The 22,903-nt window shown below is 35.6% G+C and overlaps 1 protein-coding gene across 2 annotated transcripts in view; it reads right to left on the reverse strand.

Annotated features, from left to right (window-relative positions):
* The window catches only part of STPG2 (sperm tail PG-rich repeat containing 2), a 579,741-nt gene that overhangs the window by 553,547 nt on the left and 3,291 nt on the right, over positions 1 to 22,903 (reverse strand). For both annotated transcript variants that reach the window (XM_072624685.1, XM_072624686.1), the window contains exons 2-4: positions 15,984 to 16,093; positions 13,980 to 14,138; positions 4,870 to 5,034 (exon numbers count right to left, since the gene is read on the reverse strand). In XM_072624685.1, coding sequence (XP_072480786.1) covers positions 4,870 to 5,034; positions 13,980 to 14,138; positions 15,984 to 16,093 — 434 coding nt within the window. The remainder of the gene's footprint in view (positions 1 to 4,869; positions 5,035 to 13,979; positions 14,139 to 15,983; positions 16,094 to 22,903) is intronic.

Consider the following 22,903-nt stretch of genomic DNA (forward strand, 5'->3'; position numbering starts at 1 on the left):
TTGGAACTTATCTTGTACATTACAAAATGCTGGCCTGACCTAAGTTCTTCCAGCAGTTTCTTTCCCAGAAATTTATGTCAAATAGTGAGCCCTTCTTCCAGCAACCAGGTTTTTTGAGTTTGCTGAATGCTGTACTACTATGTTTGTTTTGTACATATATTGTAAACATCATCTAATCCAAGTTGGCCCTTTTTTTAAACTAGACTCAACTCATTTTATTGATTTTTTCTTTGAAGCAGTTTTGAGATCTGTTACTGAAAGACTTCCTTCCCACTTTTTTTATTATTACCCTTAAGATTCTTAACATTTTGTTCCTCTATGTGAATTTCATTACTTTTTTCCTAACACTATAAAATATTATTTGGGAGTTTGAATGGTACAATATGTTAAACACAAATTTAGATAGCATTGTCAATTTTATTATACTGGCTCAACCTAACCATGAACAATTAATGTTTCTTCAAGTATTTAGTTCTGTCTTTATTTCTGCAAAGTTTTTTATAGTTCAATTTATATATAGTCCCTAAGTGAATCTTAGCAGATACACTTCCAAATATTTTATAGTTTTGGTAGCTATTTTGAATGGAATTTGTTTTTTCTACCCTATTCTGTATCTCAAAATCATTTTATATCACTTCCTATTTTCTTCCTTCTTTACTCTGTCTCTCATTTGCCAAGCTTCAATAATTCAAATAATAATTGCTCATGGTTTTAAATAAATGTTTTATCAACTGAAGGAAAAACACATTTCCACCAATACTTTCAAGTGTTTGTAATCAAAATGAGTATTGAACTTTATCAAAAGCTTTTTCTGCATCTATTGATATAATCCTTTTTTTACTTTTATCATTGATATAATAAATTACGTTAATAGCTTTTCTTATGTTAAACCATCCCCTGAATTACTGGTATAAATCCCTCTTGATTTTAATGTATAATCTTTGTAATAGATTGTTGATCTTTTAAAGTATTTTTATTTAGAATTTTTGCATTCATTAATGAAATTGGTCTATAATTTTCTTTTTCTGTTTTTACTCTTCCTAATTTAGGTTATCAGTATCATATTTGTTTTATAAAGGAATCTGATAGGATCCCTTCTTTACCTATTATTCCAAGTAATTTAATATTGGAATTAGTTGATCTTTACATTTGAAATTTTAATTTATCTCTTGTAAACAACATATTGTTGGATTCTGGTTTCCAATCACTTCTGTTATTTGCTTTGATTTTATGGATGAGCACATCCTATTCATTTATAGTTATGATTACTGTGTATTTTTTCCATCTCATTTTCTATTGTTTCTTTCTCTCTTTTTATCCTGTCTCTATTCTGTTTCCATTTAATCCACGTGTCCTTTTAACATCTCCCCATTACTCCTATACCCTTCCCTTCCTATTTCTCTATTAAATGAGTTACATTTCTACAAACTATTAGTGTGTATATATTTGTTACATCTATATAGCTATATATGTATATATATATACATGTGTATGTGTATATATATATATATGCACATATTCTTCCTTCTTTGAACCAATTCTGATGAGTAAGTTTCAAGTGTTGCTTGCCATAACTCATTTTCCCTTCCACTATAAAAGCTCTTCCTTACATTTCTCTTTTATGAGAAAAATGTTTTCCCATTTTACTTCTCCCTTCTCCAAGTGTATTCTTCTTTTTCACCCCTTTGGGGTTTTTTGGAGATCATTCCAACATAATAAATTCACACTCATGACCTTCATCTATGCAAACCCTTTTTGACTCTCATAATAATGATAAATTTCTTAGGAGTTATAGGTATCATCTTTCCAGAGAGGAAGTTTAACTTTACTGAGTCCCTTATGATTACTCTTTCATGTTTACCTTCTTCTGCTACTCTTGAATCTTGTGTTTGAATGTCAAATTTTCTATTCAGGCCTGGTCTTTTCATCAAAAATGTTTTAAAGTCCTCTATGTCATTAAATATCCATTTTTCCTTGAAGGATTATACTCAATTTTGCTGGATTTTAATTGTAATTCTAGTTTCTTTGTCTTGTGGAAAATATAGCAAGCCCTCTAATCCTGCAATGTGGAAACCGCTACATCTTGTATGATCCTAACTGTAGCTCCATAATATTTGAATTGTTACTTTCTGGCTGCTTGAAGTACTTTCACTTTGACCTGATACCACTGAAATAATATTCCTCGGAGTTTTCATTTGGGGATCTCTCTCAGGAGCTGATTGATGAATTCTTTCAATTTTAATTCTTTCAATTTCTATTTGATCTCTGGATCTAAGATATCAGGGTAGTTTTCATTGATAACTTCTTGAAATATGATGTCTAGACTCTTTATGTGATGATAGCTGTCAGGGAGTCCAATAATTCTTAAATTATCTCTCTTTGATCTATTCTCTGGGTCAGCTGTTTCTCCAATGAGATATTTTATTTTCTTCTATTTTTCATTCTCTTGACTTTTTCTTGTTGTTTCTTCATGCATTGTGAAATCATTAGCTTCAACCTGCCCAATTCTAATTTCTGAGGATTTTTTTTTTTTACTTCAGCTGAAGCATAATAGATTCTGTTCCAACCCCTTACCTTTATTCTGTCTGTGTCTCTGTTTCAAGTGTGTTTCTTGTAAACAGCATATTACAGGATTCTGGCTTTTCATCCGCTCTGTTGTCTACTTCCATTTTATGAGAGAACTCATTCCATTCACATTCACAGTTATGATTACTATGCATTTCCCTTCATTTGATTTTTCCTCCTGTTTGTCTTCTCTCTTTCATCCTTTCCCTCCTCATCAGTGTTTTGTTTCTATTCACTGCCTCCCCCAATCTGCCCTCCCTTCTGTCAGTTCCCTCCCTCCTTATTTAATCTTATCCCATCCTACTTCCTTCTAGGTTAAGACAGATGCCTTAAAAATATGAAGTAGAAGTGATGAGTAGATTTAAAGAATTATATCTGGTAGACAGAGTGCCTGAAAAACAATATTATAGAGGAGACAGGAGCAAAAAAAAATTTTTTTTAAAGAGTAAGAAAAAAATGACTGTCTGATGAGACTTTACAAATAGATAAGGAAAGAAGGAAACAAAGGGGAAAGAAGAAAGGAAAAGATAGGTCCAAATGAAAGCAGAATTCCAAAGATTATCAAGGAGAGATAAATTTTCTTAAATGAGCAGTACAAAGAACTAAAAGAAGACAATAGCATAGGAAATACAAGAATGAGCAATGCAAAGAAATAGAAGACAATAAAATGGGAAATACAAGGGACCTCTTCAATAAAATTTGAGATATCAAGGGAACATTTCATGTGGATTGGGCATAATAAAAGAGAAAAATGATAGGGACTTAATAGAAGCAAAAGAAATTAAGAAGATGTGGCAAGAATATACAGAGCTAGGCAAGAAAGATCTTAACATTACTGATAACCACAATGGTGTGGTTATTGATCTAGAGAGTCAGACATCCTAGTGAATGAAGTCAAATGGTCCTTAGTCAAATAGCCTTCAGCTATTTAAAATCCTAAAAGATGATGCTGTTAAACTGCCTCACTCAGTATGCCAGCAAATATGAAAACTCAACAGTGGTCACTAGATTAGAAAAGATCAATTTATGCCCTAATCCTAAGGAAGGCAGAGGAACTAGAGACCAAATTGCCAATATTCATTGGATTAGGAAGAAAGCAAGGGAGTTCCAGAAAAAAACATCTATTTCTGCTTCACTGAATACACTAAAGCCTTTGACTGTATAGATCACAACAAAATATGTTGTGTATATATGTATGTATATACATATGTATATATGTATATATGACCATGTACAGGCTATTTATGGTCACCTTATTTATTTCACTTATATGCAGAGTACATTATGTGAAATCCCAGGCTGAACAAATCCAAACCTGGAACTAAAGTTGCACGGAGAAATGTCAATAATCTCAGATGTGCAGATGATACCACTCTACTGGCAGGAGTAAAGAAGAATTAAGAAGCCTTTTGATGATAGTGAAAGAGGAGAATGTAAAAGCTGACTTAAAGCTCAGCATGAAAAAAACTAAGTTCTTGGCAACTGGTCCCATCACTTCCTGACAAAGAGAGGTAAAAGAAATGGAAGTAATGTCTGATTTTAGGTTCAAAGATCACTGCAGACAGTGCCTGCAGTCATGAAATTAAATGTTACTTGCTCCTAGGAAAGAAAGCAATGGCAAATATTGCCAGCATAGTAAAAATTAGAGAATCACCTTGCTCACAGAGGTCCATATGATCAAAGCTATGGTTTTTCCAGTACTAATGTATGGCTGTGATAGTTGGACTATAAGGAAAGCTGAGTGCCATAGAATCACGCTTTCAAAGTGTAGTTCTGGAGAAGACTTTTGAGAATCTGTTGGACAAGAAGGAGAGTAAATCAGTCAATATTTAAAGAAATTCATTTAGACTACTCACTGGAAAGACAAGTATTGAAACTAAAGTTTAAATACTTTGACCACATAATGAGAAGATAGGATTCACTGGAAAAGACCCTAATGTTGGGAAAGACTGAAGCAAAAGAAGAAGGGGACTATGGCAGAGGATGGGATGGATAGAGAATAGGATATCATGGAAGCAACAAACATGAGATTGAAAAGACTTCAGGAGATGATGGAAAAGAGAAAGAACTAGCATGCTATGATCTATAGAGTCATGCAGAGTCAGAGAGAACTGAAAAAATGAGCAATAACAAATGTCTGTTTCAGTAATTTAACCAAAAGTATAGGTTAGATCAATATTTAAATTCTCAATATTCACTAAGGTTACTTTACTAACTCATACATAATTAAGTTTCCTGCATTAAGTATTAAATATATATGTAATCTTTGGACTAAACATTTAAAATGTTCTGTAAAATACTTACAAACAATGGTTTGTAGAATGCTGGACCCAGCGTTTTATCAACAAAAGGTGCACTTTGTTTTAATACAGAGCCATCATCGTTTATATGATAACCATGTGACTGTCCAGGGGAAGGAATGGAAGGTACATCCACATATCTGAAGACTTTAAATCTTTTTGGAGTTTTCTGTAAAAATGATTTTAAAATTAACAATCTTTGAGCATGTGAACAAACAAAATAAATGGCAGATAATATGGGGATGAAGAACAAAATCTATTGAAATCTAATGGAAGACCAAGAATTAACTCCAAAATTCAAAATTCATCATGAAAGGAGGATAAAATAACTCATGATGATGACCACATCAACTTTCCTTCAGTAGCTTTAAATGTATTTTCTTCTGCACACTTCTCACTCTCAAAAGGACTGTTTTTATTTATTCAAACTCCACTACTTAAAATAGGAGCTGCAATATATTTACTTACAAGGATTCATGAACTATCAGGATTGGATGAGATTTCAGAAATTATCTAGTACAACTCGTAGCTAAATACATGAGGAAAAACATTGTGTACCCCCAGAGGCGTCTGCAGCCAAAACCTCCAAAATAAATATGCAATGGTCTCAGCCCATGGAACAGCTCAAAAAGGATGTTGAAAATCGAGTAAGAGAGGTGGAGGAAAAATTGGGAAGAGAAATGAGAGTGATGCAAGAAAATTATGAAAAGAGAGTCAACAGCTTACTAAAGGAAACCCCCCCCCAAAACAATGCTGAAGAAAACAACACCTTTAAAAATAGGACAACTCAAATGACAAAAGAGGTCCAAAGAGCCAATGAGGAGAAGAATGCTTTAAAAAGCAAAATTAGCCAAATGGAAAAGGAGGTTCAAAAGCTCACTGAAGAAAATAGTTCTTTAAAAATGAAAATGGAGCAGATGGAAGCTAATGACTTTATGAGAAACCAAGAAATTACAAAACAAAACCAAAGGAATGAAAAAATAGAAGATAATGTGAAATATCTCATTGGAAAAACAACTGAACTGGAAAACAGATCCAGGAGAGAAAATTTAAAAATTATGGGATTACATGAAAGTCATGATCAAAAAAAAAGCCTAGACATCATCTTTCATGAAATTATCAAGAAAAACTGCTCTGATATTCTAGAACCAGAGGGCAAAAATAAATATTGAAAGAATCCACTTGATCACCTCCTGAAAGAGATCCAAAAAGAGAAACTCCAAGGAATATTGCAACCAAATTCCAGAATTCCCCAGTCAAGGAGAAAACATTGCAAGCAGCTAGAAAGAAATAATTCGAGTATTGTGGAAATATAATCAGGATAGCACAAGATCTAGCAGCTTCTACATTAAGGGATCAAAGGGCATGGAATATGATATTCCAGAAGTCAAAGGAAATAGGATTAAAACCAAGAATCACCTACCTAGTAAAACTGAGAATACTTCAGGGGAAAAAAATGTTCATTCAATGAAATAGAAGACTTTCAAGAATTCTTGATAAAAAGATCAGAACTGAATAGAAAATTTGACTTTCAAACACAAGAATCAAGAAAAGCATGAAAAGGTAAACAAGAATGAGAAATCATAAGGGACTTTCTAAAGTTGAACTGTTTACATTCCTACATGGAAAGATAATATTTGTAACTCTTGAGATTTTTCTGAATATTTGCGTAGTTGGAGGGATTACACACATACACACACACACGCACACACACACATACACACAGAGCACAGGGTGAGTTGTATAAGAAGGGATAACTTCTTATTCTAACTAAAAAAATAACTAACTAAAAAAATAACTAAACTAAAAAAATAAACTAAACTAACTAAAAAAACTAAGAAAATAAAATTAAGGGGTGAGACAGGAATATATTGGGAGGAGAAAGGGAGAAATGGAATGGGGCAAATTATTCTCTCATGAAAGAGGCAAGAAAAAGCTTTTTCAATGGAAGAGAAAAGGGAGGAGGTGAGAGGAAAAATGTGAAGCTTACTCTCTTCACATTTGTCTAAAAGAGGAAATAATATGCTCACTCAATTTGGTATGAAAATCTACCTTGCACTATAGGAAAGTGAGGGAGAAGGGGACAAGTGGAGTGAAGTGGAGGGGGAAATGATAGAAGGGAGGGCAAATGGCAGGAGGGAGTAATTAGAAGTAAACACTTTTGGGGAGGGACAAGTTCAAAAGAGAGAATAGAATAAATGGGCAGCAGTATAGGATGGAGGGGAATATAGTTACTCTTACACAACATGACTATTATGGAAGTCTCTTTAAAAAACTACACATATATAGCCTATATTGAATTACTTGCCTTCTCAGTGGGGATGGGTGGGAAGGGAAGAAGGGAGAGAGGATGGAACTCAAAGTTTTAGGAATGAATTGTTTTTGCGTACAAGTGGGAAATAAGAAATACAGGTAATTCCCCAAGATAGAAATCTATGTTGCCCTAGAAGAAAAGAGAGAAGATGGGGATAAGAGAAGGGAGGGGTATGATAGAAGAGAGGGCATATTGAGGGAAGGGAATCAAAATGCAAGGCGTTATGGAGTGGGGGAGAGAGATGGGGAGAAAATTTGGAACTCAAAATTTGTGGAAATGAATGTTGAAAACTAAAAATAAATAAATAAACATAAAAATATAAAAGGGAAACCTTTTTTGTTTGTTTACTTAAAAAAGAAGAAAAGCTCCAGGTATTTTATCCATTAAGTACACTCACTCTTGACAAACTCGTCATTGATTAATCAATAGACTAGAAATTAGAGAAGCAACAATAATACAGTGGAAAGAGCACTGAATTTGGAATTAGAGAACCTGGATTTGAATCCTGGTTATCTGACCTTGAGCACGTCACTCTATCCCTGGGTTTCAGTTTCTTCATTTAAGAATGAGAAGGTTTGTCTAGATGATTTCCAAAGTCCCTTCCAATTCCTTTTTTTCTTTTAATTCTGCTTTAATTAAAACTAAAACAGAGTAAGTGAAGAATCAAATGAATGGGAACAGATTTGTCTATATAGAATCAAATGGTACTTCTGAGTTGACCCATGTAATTTGTGTCTTGGCTTAAATTATGCCTTTACAAAGAGAGAGAAAATACTGTTTTTTGAGAAACTGCAGGCCATCATCACAATTCTCTTCTAATTGAACAGCTAGAACAAAAGATGGGGATGTGAACCCTATTTCCATTTCAGCTTTGAGAAATGTGCTTTTGGGCCTTTAAGATGCCATTTCATTTTAGCAAATCCCTCAGCTGGTCCTATAGATGTTAAAACAACTCAACATGATACTGAAGATGAGTTGTTATAGCTGCCATTTTCCTTAAACTATCTTGAGTGCAACATGGTATCTTCCTGCAATACCATGTTTTAAGCTGCCTGACCAGCAGCTCCAAGCTCCATGAGCCCTCCAACACCTGTTTGGTGAGGGTGATCATGTCGGTACCATAGTCATTCACTTTCTCGGTGAGCAGTCCCTTCCCCAACTGGCCAAATCACAACTGGGAATAAGGCACCTTCACCACCACTGCAGTGAACCATCAATTGTCGTCCCTTCCAATTCTTAATGCTATGATAAGAAACCTAAATCCCGTCATATTCATCCACCTTTCTCTTCAGAATCCACCAGTGTCAACTGGTATCAATGTTGAAAATACCAGCCACATTCCTACTGTCTTCAGTTTCTTGACCAGAATTTATTCTTCCCTCTTATTACATCTTAAGTTCTGGTGGTATTGTTTGTTCCTACATGAATAACCAGACATTAGATTTAACAAGTCTCAGAGGCCACCTGTCACAATCCAGATACACATCCAAGGCAGACAACATATCTGCCTGACTGTTCATTTCAGATTGACATTTAGCTACCTTAGTACATGTCAATAATCATCTCAACTTAATCTCTTTTTCTTATAACATGTACCAGATAGCTTTTTTCGGGTGACCCAGTGGACCCTCATCATTATTCCTTGAATTAGAAACTACTTGTGCCTGTGCAAGGTACAGATTTCTCCCAGAAAAAAAGAAGAGTTTTATACCTATAACATAACTCATAATTTAACTGATTCTTTTCACCTCCCTTCTTTGTGTAGTAGAGGTTGCACTCCACAGAACATGCATGAGAGTGAGCCTATGAGATCATCATAGGGAGTATGAACCAGAGCTCCCTTGGAAACTTACAGGAATTCCTGGAACATAGTCTCTCCATGCTAAAGGACCTTAAATGATGAAGCAAACTCATTACTGGTATCTGAGAAGGAAAAGTCTCTGACTTAGTGGATCTTTAAAAAGGAGTGACCTGCCCTCTGCCTTTTCTTCCTGTCTACAGATCATGTCTGGACTGTTTGGGCCACTCCCTGGAAGGGTGGAGAGAAAGTACAATGTATCTGTAAGCACATGGGAAACAAAGTGCATGTCCTACACTGCAGCAAACCTAAGATTTAGATTTCAGAGTCCTTGCTGTTCTTCTACTATGTGTTTCTTTGCTTAATCATAAATATTTGAGCACTGAAACTGAGATGAATGTTTCCAGACCTAAAGACCACGTTGTAGAAGACCATAAGTCTTCAGTCAATGTTAGAAGAGTGTCTACATCCACCTCAGTGCTTCTTGGAGGAGAGGATCACAAAAAGAATAGAGGACATTACTTTCTCAGTTGCTTCTGATGTATGACTAGCAGTTTCCTGCCAAAGCTCTAATACAAATAGAAGCTGTCCTCAATAATGTCTTCAAAAATGTCATATAAAAATCCAACTTCCAGTCATTATTCACCATTTCTTTCCTATCTCTCCTCCAACCTCCAGTCAAAATTTATACATTTCCTGCATCTTCTGGCTCCTAAGTGACAGATAGGTGTGTGTATGCATATGCGCCTATGTTCAAATATACATACATGTGTATGTTCATATATACGTATATGTATTTGTGTGTTTGAGGAACTGAATAAAGGAAAACTAATCATTCTGATGAGTTACAGTCCCATGAAGTCTACGGTCAGAATCCTTGGCCCATCTTGGAGGATGGATTTCACTTATGCTTGATGGACTGGTTGGTTTGAATTCAGAAGGGGCCATCTCCATCTGCTGGGAGGTTAATAGGGGTTCCTTTTGTCCTTTACCTTTCAGAGGAACAATGAACACATTAAGAGAATGAAAGGGGAGAGATGGAATGGGAAAGACACTGAGGCTATCTTTGGGCAAGATACATGGAAGTCACCTACTCTCAACCCCAAGGCAGGCATAAAGAGACAGATTTCAAGTTCATGTGTCCCAGATATGGAAGCCTCTGAGGAACAATGTCTGGGTCCAGATACTCTTCCCTCTTTGATGACTTTTTTCCAGGGTCTCTCAGTCCTTCACATTCATAGCAACAATGTAGTTTGGATTTCCCTTTGTAAAAGGATGGCAACCACCAGACAGTCCAGTGAATCTTACTTTCATTCCAAAGACCCATACAACCATGCAGAAGTATTAGGATTCAAACTTCTTCCAGAAGGGAAACTCACTTTTTCTCCATGGAGAGTTCCATCTTTAGGTGACCTAAAAAGGTATCAAATATTATGGTGCTGTACTGAGGGACTATACTCACCCAGAAGCAAAAAACTATTGGGGAATACAAAGATAAATACTTTACTGCTGGTGTGGTAAAGGATTCTTTATTGTTCTATTCAAATAACTCACAGTAACAGTAATGGGCAAATTCCAAATATCCTTCTCCCTTGGGCTTGGGCTCGGGTTTCACTGTTGCATCTCCAATTTGGGAGATGACATGCATGATCTCACTTTCTCTTGAGGCTGACACTTTCTAGAAATGTCCTAAATCCTTGGAAATCTGGATCGCTCAACTCTGGAACTCAGGAATATAAACACTGTACTTGATTTCAGGCTTAAAAATTAAAAAGGAAAATCAACTGGCTTATGTTCTCCTTTAATGTTTTCTGTACATCTTAGGTACAAGAAGTAATTATAGATTTCTTCAGTACCTCAACTGAACAGGATCTCATCAATGTGAGTACTACCTCCTCTGTAACTTATATTTACAAAATTGCCTAGAGCACTGAGAGGATAAGGGACTTATTCATGATCACAGAGGTAATAGGTATTGATATCTCAGGTTTTCCTGGCCCCAAGGCTAGCCATGCTGTGTCTCTAAGAGTTTATAGATATAAGAAATAGGTATATCTTGTTCTTCCCAAGTTTTAGCACTTTTTTTCCTTTTCAAATTCCTTTTTACTACATAAACATTATATTTAGTTATGTAGATACTATATTCCTTCAATGCAAGCTCCTTTTTAGTTTTGCCAGAACCTAGCACAACGCCTTATTGTTTGTTTTTTAATGAAGAGCTATTAATATTCTGTCAATCACCTTTTTTTCCAAAACAATAAGGTATTGATTTTTATAAACATTAGATATTGTGTACTCTTTCTGATAGTTTGAGGATCAATCCCTCGATCCCCTCAAAATCACACTGCCTCTACCAGGTATTCCTATATTTGGTGCAGATTAGCTGCTTTTTCTCTTCCCAACTTGTCCTCTTTGATGCCATTTCTCCTTCCTGATTCAGCATGGTAGAAACTACCACTATCAAAAAATTTATTGTAAAATAAACTTTTCAACTTTTCATCAGAGTGGCCCTAACTCCACTTCCACCTCGGAATAATTTGGCTTAAGTCTCTTCCAAGCTTCCAGAAAACCTTGTCAGTTTGTTTCTTCTCCCTGGCTGTTTATTGGTTCAGGAGGTGATGATTTTCACCAGCTTTCACCTTCTTCCACTACAAGAGTGTACAAATGAACTTCTAGTACAGTGTTGTCTTCAGTTGCCACATCTTTCTATGGTAAGAAAATGATGTTTTTTTTACTGAACAAGGTAATCTCACTTATTTGATCTCTTCCTTGGAGCATGTGATTTACATAGGATTTTAAACTTAAAACAGTAATAGTAAATATCAGTCTATTTTTTCAACAACTTGCTGTAATAGGTTAATTTGGAGCTACCTCAGTCACATGCCATATCTTCATTTTTCATCTTCAAATTATGTATTAATTTTGATCTGAACTCCAACAAATTGGTGGTCTGACTGCATACAAATAGCTGATTCAGAAATTATTTCATTAAAAAACAAACATTAAGGCATTGTGCTAGGTTCTGGCAAAACTAAAAAGGAGCTTGCATTGAAGGAATATAGTATCTATATAACCAAATATAATGTTTATGTAGTAAAAAGGAATTTGAAAAGGAAAAAAAGTGCTAAAACTTGAGAAGAACAGGATATACCTATTTTTTATATCTATAAACTCTTAGAGACACAGCATGGCTAGCCTTGGGCCAGGAATACCTTTTCTATTAGAATATAAGCAATTTCAATGGGAGAAAATGGCATTTGGTACTCAATTACATTTAATGAATCACACCTCTCTTCCTGAAAAAAGTATTCGTGAAATGCACAAGAAGCTTCTATGTGGTGTGTAGCCTTAGATTTTTTTTTTTTTTTGCTTCTTCTTTAGTCACACTTTTCAATGTATTATTCACTATGTGTTGATTGAATTTGGAGGATCTCACTGAGTTATACATACAATTTACCTACTTCATCTTCTGAAAAAGATATTGGCACATCAGCTACAATTAATTCTGTTGTGGTCTTTTTTGAATGCTCATCATGACATTACAAAAGGAGATGACATACTATATATAATATTGAAAATAATTAGATACTACAATACTCATATCTTAAAATAAAAGATTTTTATCAATAAAAATTAATGATTACCATTTGAAACTGATTAAAAAATAGAAAAATAGAACAATGGGACAAGCTAGATAAAGAATAATTTAAATGAATAACCCATTTTTCAATAAGTTCCAAAACAAAATTACCTAGGTAACAACTTCTTACCTGACAAGAACTGCTGGGAAAAATATAAAGCAGTCTGGCAAAAATTAAGTTTAGACCAACATTTTACAATATATTTCTCAATGAAATCAAATTGAATACAGGAACTGAATATTCAAAATTATACCACGAAAAGGGGGGATTAAATCATATAACTTTTACAGTCATGGCAAAGAGAATTCTTAACTAAATAAGCAACAGAAAAAATTACAAAAGATAACATAATTATGATTACATGAAATTGAAAAGCTTTGGCATGAACAAAACTCATGTATGTAAAAAAGAAGTATACCATGGGTGTCGAATACTATGTATGTGTGTATACATATATGTATGTATACACATACATATATGTGTATACACACACATATACACATATATACATATATATCAGGTTTTTTTGATATGTGAATTAGTTTTATAGAACCCTTTTTCTTTCTTCCCCTTTTTTTATTTGTTATAATAAGTGATGAACTCTGGGAGGGGTAGAAGTAGGGATAGTGTGGGAAATATAAGCAATATAAAAATAAAAGTTATCAAAAGTTTAAAAATAAAAAGAATTGGATGAGACTTCAAAATTCACCTGACATCATTCTGAACAAAGCATATCCAGCAAGGTCACTGAGACAATGTCTCCTGGCCCCAGAGAATCATTTATCTGTATTTGGAGTTTCTTTCATAGTAGAAGGAAGAGAAATAAGCAATACGCCTAGGGAGGACAAGTCCTTACATGAAAGAAAAGGGAGTGCCAAGGAGATCAGTGCTGCCAGTGCCACTCTCGGGGGCTGAACACAGAGCTGATACGTAAAAGTCTGTAGCCATCTTGGCTTACTGACATGATACTGACACTTCTCCCTTTTCCTCTCCCTCCCATGGAAGGGATGTGTTCCAAAGCTTATGTCTGTTTCCTTAAAATTTGCATTTTGTGTTACTATTCACCTGGTCTCATTACAAGCCAGGACTAAGAAAAAAACTACAGATACCTCAAACGTAAAATTAATAAAGAGATGATAGACAGACAGAGGTTATGATATTATACTTGTGTAGTGTTTTATCACTACACAAGTTACTTTTACCTCATTTTATACTTTAATTTTTTAAACAATAATTTAACAATGTGATCTCTCATGAATCTATCCAATTTTACTTTGTTGCTTCAGAGAGATAAATCGTGTCATCGGGTTTGTCCTCTTTAAAAAAAAAAAAGTCTCTTGAGTATCATGGTCTTCACATACCAGACAACTGGGTTGTTTAGCCTCCTTCAGCTTCCAATATTTTATGCCCAGGTCTCCACTACAAGGTCCGTGATAGGTTCCAGGTCCTGGACTATCCGAAACAGGCTTCTTAAAACGTGTTTCTCTGTTTTTCAGACTCAGGCCTCCCTTTATATTGTACTAAATAAAAAAGAAAATTGTGAAATAAGGAAGAAATTAGAATTATATTCACACTGTTGCTACAATATTATGTGTTTATCTTAAGATGTCAATATATAATACCAAAAGATAAAAAGTCTAGGACTAAGGCTTTAAAATGGGCCACTACTTACCACTCATGTGACCTTGAAAAGTTCCTCAACCTCTCTGGCCTTCAATTTTTATGTCTGTAAAATGAGGGAACTAAGCCAATTAAACTCTCTGACCCTCTGCGGTTCTCATTCTTATGAGCTTACAATTCATGGTCGGGAAAGACAAAAGAAAGAAAGGGATTATTCTCAGAGCCCCCTAAATGCTATGATGGAAGAAAAAGGGAATATGGGTGCAGAAGGTTGCTCTGTTGGTCAGTTTTCCTTAACCGTTTTACTTTTTTATGAGGCTGGATGTTTAAGAAATGACTTTAGAATAAAAAAAAGAATGGCAAAAATAATGGTTTTAATTTTTAAAAAATTTTCATCTAGATTTAAAGACTGATAGATCTGAGTATAAAGACTGATACTATAAACAAATTAGGGGGGCAAGGAATAGTGTATTTGTCAGATTTATGGAGAATGGAGAAATTTATGACCAAACAAGAGATAGAGAACATTATGAAGTGCAAAATGGATAATTTTGATTACATTAAATTGAAAAGTTTTTGCACAAACAAAACAAATGCAACCAATATTAGGAGGGAAGCAGAGAAGTGGGAAAGAATTTTGCAACTAGTGTCTGTGATAAAAGCCTCATTTCCAAAATAGAGAACTGAGTCAAATTTACAAGAATACAATTCATTCCCCAATTGATAAATGGTCAAAGGATATGAACAGGCAGTTTTAAGAGGAAGAAATCAAAGCTATCTATAATCATATGAAAAAATGCTCTAAATCACTATTAATTAGAGAGATGCAAATCAAAACAACTCTGAGGTACCACATCATACTTACCAGATTGGCTAACATGACAAAACAGGAAGATGACAAATGTTGGAGAAGATGTGGGAGAGTTGGAAGACTAATTCATTGTTGGTGGAGTTGTGAGCAGATCCAATCATTCTGAAGAGCAATTTGGAACTATGCCCAAAGGGCTACAAAAATGTACATACCCTTTAACCCAGAAAAATCACTTCTAGGATTTATCCCAAAGAAATAATAAAAATGGGAAAAGGTTCCACACGTACAAAAATGTTTATAGCAGCTCTCTTTGTGGTGACCAAGAACTGGAAATCAAGGGGATGTCCATCAATTGGGGAATGGCTGAACAAGTTGTAGTGTATGAATGTAATGGAATACTACTGTGCTATAAGAAATTATGAGGAGGACTTCAGAGAGGCCTGGAAGGACTTATATGAATTGATACTGAGTGAAAGGAGCAGAAGCAAGAGAACATTGCACACAGTATCAGTCACAGTGTGTGAGGACTGTTTCTGAAAGACCTAGCCCATCACAGCAATGGAAGGACCTAAAACATTCCCAAAGGACTCTTGAGGCAAAATGCCATCCACATCCAGAGAAAGAACTATGGAATTGGAATGCAGAATGAAGCAGAATATTTTCTCTTGTGTTTTGTTTTGTTTTGGTTAGTTTTTTTCTCAGGGTTTCTCCTATTCATTTTAATTCTTCTATGCAACATGACTAATATGAAAATGTGGTTAATAAGAATGTATATGTAAAACCCATATAAGATTTCATGCCATCTCAGGGAGGGACAGGGGAGGGAGGGGGAGAAAATCTAAGACTTATGGAAGTGATTATAGAAAACTGAAAACAAATAAGTTAATTTTTTAAAAATCTTTATAAGATATCACTACTAAGAATTGGAGATTACCTTTATCTTTCCAATGTTGTAATGGGCTGGTCCTGGGGCATCATCTTCAGTGATAGTGCTACCAAGAGTGCTTTCTCGAGATGCCAAAGAAAGAAATGGAGCATAGCCATCTACAAAAGAAAAACAAAATCACTGCCTTAAAAAAAACAGTTTAAAAATGTAAGAAGTCAAGTAGATCATTTTTCACCACTCTAAATTATTGAATCTATAATAATATAGGTACTATACTAGTACATAAATAACATGTTCTGAAAAGGATCTATTATTTAAAGAAAACATATGGTAAACGTAAAGAAAATGTCAGTACAAAGTCCCAAGTCTTATTTATCACTGTTTAACATCAATTAGTATATGAGAGATTATAATGCACCAATTATACAACAGATTGGACTACAAATCAGTCAATAAACATTTATTAAGCATTTGCTAAGTCCTTTCAATATACTAGGCATTGTGCAAAGTGCTGAGGATACCAAGAAAGGCAAAGAAACGATCTCTGTTCTCAAGGACCTTACATTCAAATGAGAATGACAGTACATAAATAACTAGGAACATATAAAATATACATATGGAGTAGATGGAAGATAATATGAAAGAGGAAGGCATTAAAATTTGGAGAGACCAGGAAGACCAGAAGCTAGGCTTTTGATCCTGGAGATAAAAAGGAAACCCTTGAACTCACTAAAGAAGGGAGGGAGTGTCCAAGGCAGACAGGAGAACCAGGAGATACTACTGTAGCAAAAACCTAGAAGAGAGTGACCAAAAGGAAAAGCTAATTGATAGCATCATAAGTCTTTCAAAATTGTCTTGGATCATTGTATTGCTGAGAAGAGCTAACTCATTCACAACTGATCGTCATACAATATTGCTGTTGCTGTATATACAATGTTCTCCTCCTTCTGCTCGTTTCACTTTGCATCAGTTCATGTAAGTCTTTCCAGGTTTTTCTGAGAGCATTCTACTCATTATTTCTTGAAGCACAACTGTATTCCATCATAATCATATAACAAAGTATGTTCAGCCATTTCCCAACTGATTAGCATCCTCTCAATTTCTGATTCTTTGCCACCACAAAAAAAAAAACAGCTGATATAAATATTTTTATACATATAGGTTCTTTTCCTTTTTTATCCTTTGGGATACAGCCATCGTAGTGGCATTTTCTGGGTCAAAGGGCACATACAATAGTTTTATAGCTCTCCAATTTGGCTATAATATTACTGGGAGTTTTCATCTTGGGAACTCTTTTAGGAAATGAGAGGTAGATCTTTCCATTTCTATTTTACCCTCTGGCTCTACAATATTATTTCTCCTTCATAATTTCTTGAAATATGATGTCTAGTCTCTTTTTTATCATTGATTTCAAGTAGTCCAATAATTCTTAAATTTTCTCTTCTGGATCTATTTTGCAGGTCGGTTGTTTTTCCAAAGAAATATTTCACATTTTCTTTTATTTTTTTCATTCTTTTGGCTTTGTTTTCTTGGTGGCTTATGGAGTCATTAGCTTCCACTCACCCTGTTCTAATTTTTAAGTAATTATTTTCTTCAACGAGCTTTGAACTTCCTTTCCATTTGGCCAATTCTACTTTTTAACTTCATCTCTTTGGTGAAATCTGACATTTTTTTTTCCATTTGGCCAATTCTGTTCTTTTAAGGAGTTCTTCATTTCAGTAGATTTTAGGGTTTCTTTTGCCATTTGTCCTATTCTGGTTTTTTTTTTTAAGTGACATTTTCTTCAGTATTTTTTGTGCCATTTACCAAGCTACTTTTCATGATTTTCTTGAATTGCTCTCATTTCTTTTCCCAGTTTTTCCTCTACCTCTCTTACTTGATTTCAAAACTCCTGTTGGAGCTCTCCTAGGAATTCTTTGTCTTCTGAGTTTGTATTTTGATCTTCCTTGTCACCACAGTAACTTTCTATGGTCAGGTTCTTATTTTGTTGTTTGCTCATTTTTCCAGTTTATTTCTTGATTTTTAACTTTATGTTAAGGTTGGGCTCTGGCCCTAAAGTAGAGGGGACACTGTCCCAAGTTTCAGGTATTTTGGGAGACCATTTTCACAGCTATTTCTGTGAAATAGGGAGTCTGTAAATTTTTAGTTCTTCAAAGGTAATATGACCTAAGAAGAGGAGTATTTACTACTCTTCTGGCCTGTGCTCTAGGTCTGTGAGTGATCAAATGCATTCTTTTCTGCCCTGAAACTGTGACTAGGTCCCTGTTCCCTTGTAGCTGCAAGTTTTAGTGTGCTAATGCTTCTCCTCACCCTGGGATTGTGACCCAAGATTGTGATCTGGATGGATCCACATATAGGTATGGCAAGAGAATCCTGCATCCAGTGCCAGCAAAGGGACCCTCATCATGGGCTGGGAGCTCCAGAAACCACTGCTGCTGGTTCTGTTGCCCCTATAATAACTACTATGTTGCTGGGGTGTTGCCTGCTCTGGACTGTGCTCTGCTCTCGCCCTGGTGTGACAAGACCTTTTCTGCCAAGTTTCTAAGTTGTCCTAGGCAAGAAAATTGTTTCACCCCATTATTTTGTTGGTTCTGCCACTTCAGACTCATTTTGAGGCATTATTTTAAAGTTATTTGGAAAGGAATTTGAGAGAACTCAAATAAGTCCCTTCCTTTTCATTCCCATCTTGGTTCCATCCAAACCTTGATGGGGAACTCTAAAAAAACCAAATCACAGTGAGTTATTTGTACAGCTCAGTTCAGCATCGGAAGAGGAATAGAGAAGCCTGTGGAGCAAAATCACAAAAGCATCCAGGGAGAAGCTATTCACCAGGGAAAGAGGAGATCCCAGACCCATATCAGGACACTACCAGAGAAAGGGCATTTCAATGGAGACAGGTACAAACTGTCAGCTTCATTGCCTATCACCCAGTTCTAAGACACAAAGACAATGTGGTCTAAAACGGGGAGCTACTCTCAGGGTGATATTCCCAGATACAGAGGCCCAAGGCAGTGTACCAAGAAAAGAGGAAGTCAAAAAGCCAGCAGCAGCAGTAATATGGGGCAGAGCACTGCCTTGTTTCCAGAATGTAGTCCAGCAGAGATAATCAGGGCAGGAATCCCAGATTAAAGAGAAACCTACAATTCTGATACTCTGAACCAACAGAACTTTCCAGCTGACTGACAGGAGCTGAGAACAGCAGCTGTTTACACTCACTCAGATAAAAACTCAGGTCATGAATGTGCAGAGTTCAGACCAGGAGGTCAGCATCCAGATTTTGCCTTGGATCATTTCACTTTGGGAACACTAAAAGTTTGCAAATCCCTAGGCCATCCCTGAGATCCTGGAATAATACTCAGTATCCCAAGAAAGCAGCAGTAGGATCAATTCAAATTTTCCTTCAAGAATGCTATAAAGCCCAGACCTAACATCAAATCCAAAGTCAAGAAGTAGACTAGAGAATGATCAAAGGGGAAAAATAAGAATCCTAACCTTAACCCTACCATAAAGAGCTATTATGTAACAGGGAAATTTAGGAAAAGAATGACTCTAAAACTTCTATAAGCAAAGCCTCAGAGAAAAATACAACATGAGCAAAAATTCAACTAGAATTCTTAGAAGAGATGAAGCAAGAATTTTTTAAGATTATTTATGTTGTTTTGTAAATGAGATAAGAGGGCTTGAGAGGAAAAAAATGAAAAATAAATGATATCTATGGAAGAAAGAATTAAAAAGAAAATAGACAGCTTGGCATGAGGAACAAAACCCTAACCAAGCAACAAACTCTCTATAAATAAAAGTGAATTAAATTGAAGCCAATGATTCCATGAGGCAACAAGGAATATTAAAACAATGTCAAAAGACTGAAAATATAGAAGAAAATGTAAGGCACCTCATAAAAAAAATTGCCTTGGAAAACAGCATGGGGGGGGCGGAGAATTAAGAATCATTGGACTATGAAAGTAATAAGCAAAAAGAAGAGCTCAGACATCCTATTTCAATAAGTCTTAAAAAGAAAACTGTTCAGATCTTAAAATCAGAGGGTAAAGTAGAACTAGAAAAGATCGACCAGTCACTTCCTGAAACCCCAAAATGAAAACTCCCAGGAAACCTCAGAGCTTCCTAGTCAAAGAAAAAATACTGCAAGTAGCCAGACAGAAACAATTCAAGTACTGAGGAGTCACAGTCAGGATCACATATGACTCAGTGGTTGGTAGTTGTTGTCTTTTGTGCTCAAAGAAGATCTAAATGACATCACTATGTTAGGGTCAGGGTACAGTGTGTCCAATGGTGGCTTATCAAACAAATATGAGCTAGGAATGCTCTGCTGCAGGTCAGACACAAATAGTCCATATGAACATTTGGAGTGGAGACATCTCTAAATTTATGCATCTCATGTTTCTCTTGAACTACTGCATTTCTGCTTTGCTCAGAAGCACAGTACCTTTTTTGATGGAGGAACGCCATGCTGGGCAGTCCTGTGCCAGTGTCTCCTATGTCTCACAACTGATTCCAAAGTTGTTCAGAGACATTGAGAGTGGTCTTGTGCTGCTTCTGACCCATGTGTGAGTGCTTGCCTTGCATGAGTTCCCTATAAAACAGTCTTTTAGGCAAGCGTACATTTGGCATTTGAACAATGGCCAGCCTATCAGAGTTGTGCTTTCCACAGTAGAGTTTAAATGTTTGACAGTTCAGCTTGAGAAATAATCTCAGTGTCTAGTACCTCATCTTGCCAAGTGATCTTCAGAATCTTCTTAAGACAATTCAAAGGGTAGCGATTCCATTTCCTGGCATGACACTGCAATATCGTCTAGTTTTCACAGGCATACAACAAGGTCAGCACATGGGCTCTGTAAATTTTAGTTTGGTAGGCAGCCTAATACCTCTTGTCTCCCAGACTTCCCTTTGGAGCCTCTCAAACACTAAGCTAGCTCTGGCAATGCATGCATCAACCTCATCATCTATGTGAATATCCCTGGAAAGTATACTGTCAAGGTTAGTGGCTTTATCCACAGCATTCAAAATTTCTCCATTTGCTGTAATCAATGGTTCCATGGATGGATGGTGCAGTGCAGGTTAGTAGAGAACCTCTGTTTTCTTTGTGTTGTCAGGCCAAAACGAGGACAAGCAGTAGAGAATCAATCCAGGCTCTTTTGCATCTCAGTCTTACAGGTGAACAAAAAGTCACATGCCTACTTTTCTTCCACTTTAGTCTTGGTTTACAGCCTTTCAAATTAAATAATTACAGTCAGTACAGTAGCTGACCTTCATACCATATTTATCCTCATTAAAGGTATCAGGCAACATCACTGAAAGCATCATGCTAAAAAATATAGGAGCAAGCATACAGCCCCATTTCATTCCCTTGGTGCCTAGGAAAGGACAAGAGCATTGTTCATTATCCAGAACCCAAGCATGCTTTCATGAAACTGGTGTGCAAAACTGATAAACTTCTCTGGGCAACCAAATCTTTCTATGATCTTCCAAACTTAGTGCCTACCACTAGAAAAGAGTAGAGAATTTGGAATACAATATTCCAGAAGGCAAAGGCTATGGGATTACAGTCAAGAATAATTTATCTAGCAAAACTGTGTATAATATAACATGGGAAGAAAATGGACCTTTAGTGAAATAGAGGGATTCCAAGTTTTTCTGCTGAAAAGACCAGAGCTGCATAGAAACTTTGATGTTTAAATGTAGGAGTGAAGAGAAACATAAAAAGCTAAACATGAATGAATGATAAAGAACTAAACAAGGATAAATTGCTTACATTCAAATATGGGGAGAAGATACATGTGTTTCCCTTGAGCTCGATTATCAAGATCATAGAAGGAGTCCTATTGGACTTTGCCTAGGAGAAGTTCTGTTATGCCATGATGTTGGCAAAGAATAGAAAAAGCTGGGAAAAGGAATACACTGAAGAGGAGAGTGGAGAGAGGGGGGAAAAGGAAGCTTAGGAAAAATTATCTCACATAAACAGGGTGTTCAAGCAGACATCTATATTGATAGGAAACAGAATGGAGGAGAGTGGCTGACACATGAACCTCATTCTCAACTGGTCAAAAGAAGGAAGAATATACACACACAGTTGGGTACAGAAATACATTTCACTCAACAAAGAATAGGAGGGAAAGGAGAAAAGGGGGCAGGAGAAATTAGAGGGAGGGCAGGTTAAAAGAAGGACTAGTATTTAGCAAATAATCTTAATGATCCAAGAAATTAATATTCAGCAAAGTAAATTCTAAGCATATATAAAAATAATTATGGCTCTTTCAGAAGTGGCAAAGAATGGAAATCTGAAGGTGTGCCCATAAATTGGGGAATGGATCCAAGTTATAGTATATAAATGTGATGGAATACTATAGTGCTGAGCTCTTATCAGTGTAATGATGAGGATCTATGCTACTTACCTCCTTATAGAGAGGTGAAGGATTCAATCCAGAATTAGATAAACGCATTTTTGGACATGGCCAATGTGAAAATTTGTTTTGATTGACTAAGCGACTATATATGCTTTAAATGGATTTTCTTTTTTCTGGGTCTCATTTGGCAAAAGGAGGAGGGGTAGATTTTAGCTCATTAAAACAAATAGAAAACAATAAACACAGGCAGACATAAATAGAAGATAGATAGGTAGGTAGATAGATAGATAGATAGATAGATAGATAGATAGATAGATAGATAGATAGATGAAAAAAGATCTCATTAGTAACTTCAAAAAGCTGGATTTCACTTGAATGATGAGGTGAGGAGTCAGATTTCAGAGGGTTTAGAAAAGAGTGAGTGGAGAGGAAGTGGAGGCATTGTTTGTAGTAAATAGCTTTCTCAAAGAACTTAGAGGATGAGATAGCTGGCAAGGATAGTAAGATCAAGTGAGAGTTTTTGTTTTTGTTTTTCAAGAATGGTGAAGACACATTTTTAAGATATAGAGAACAGATTCAAACTTATAAACAGCCATTCCTCAATGA

The sequence above is a fragment of the Notamacropus eugenii genome, chromosome 7 (assembly GCF_028372415.1).
Source record: "Notamacropus eugenii isolate mMacEug1 chromosome 7, mMacEug1.pri_v2, whole genome shotgun sequence".
Taxonomy (NCBI): Eukaryota; Metazoa; Chordata; class Mammalia; order Diprotodontia; family Macropodidae; genus Notamacropus; species Notamacropus eugenii.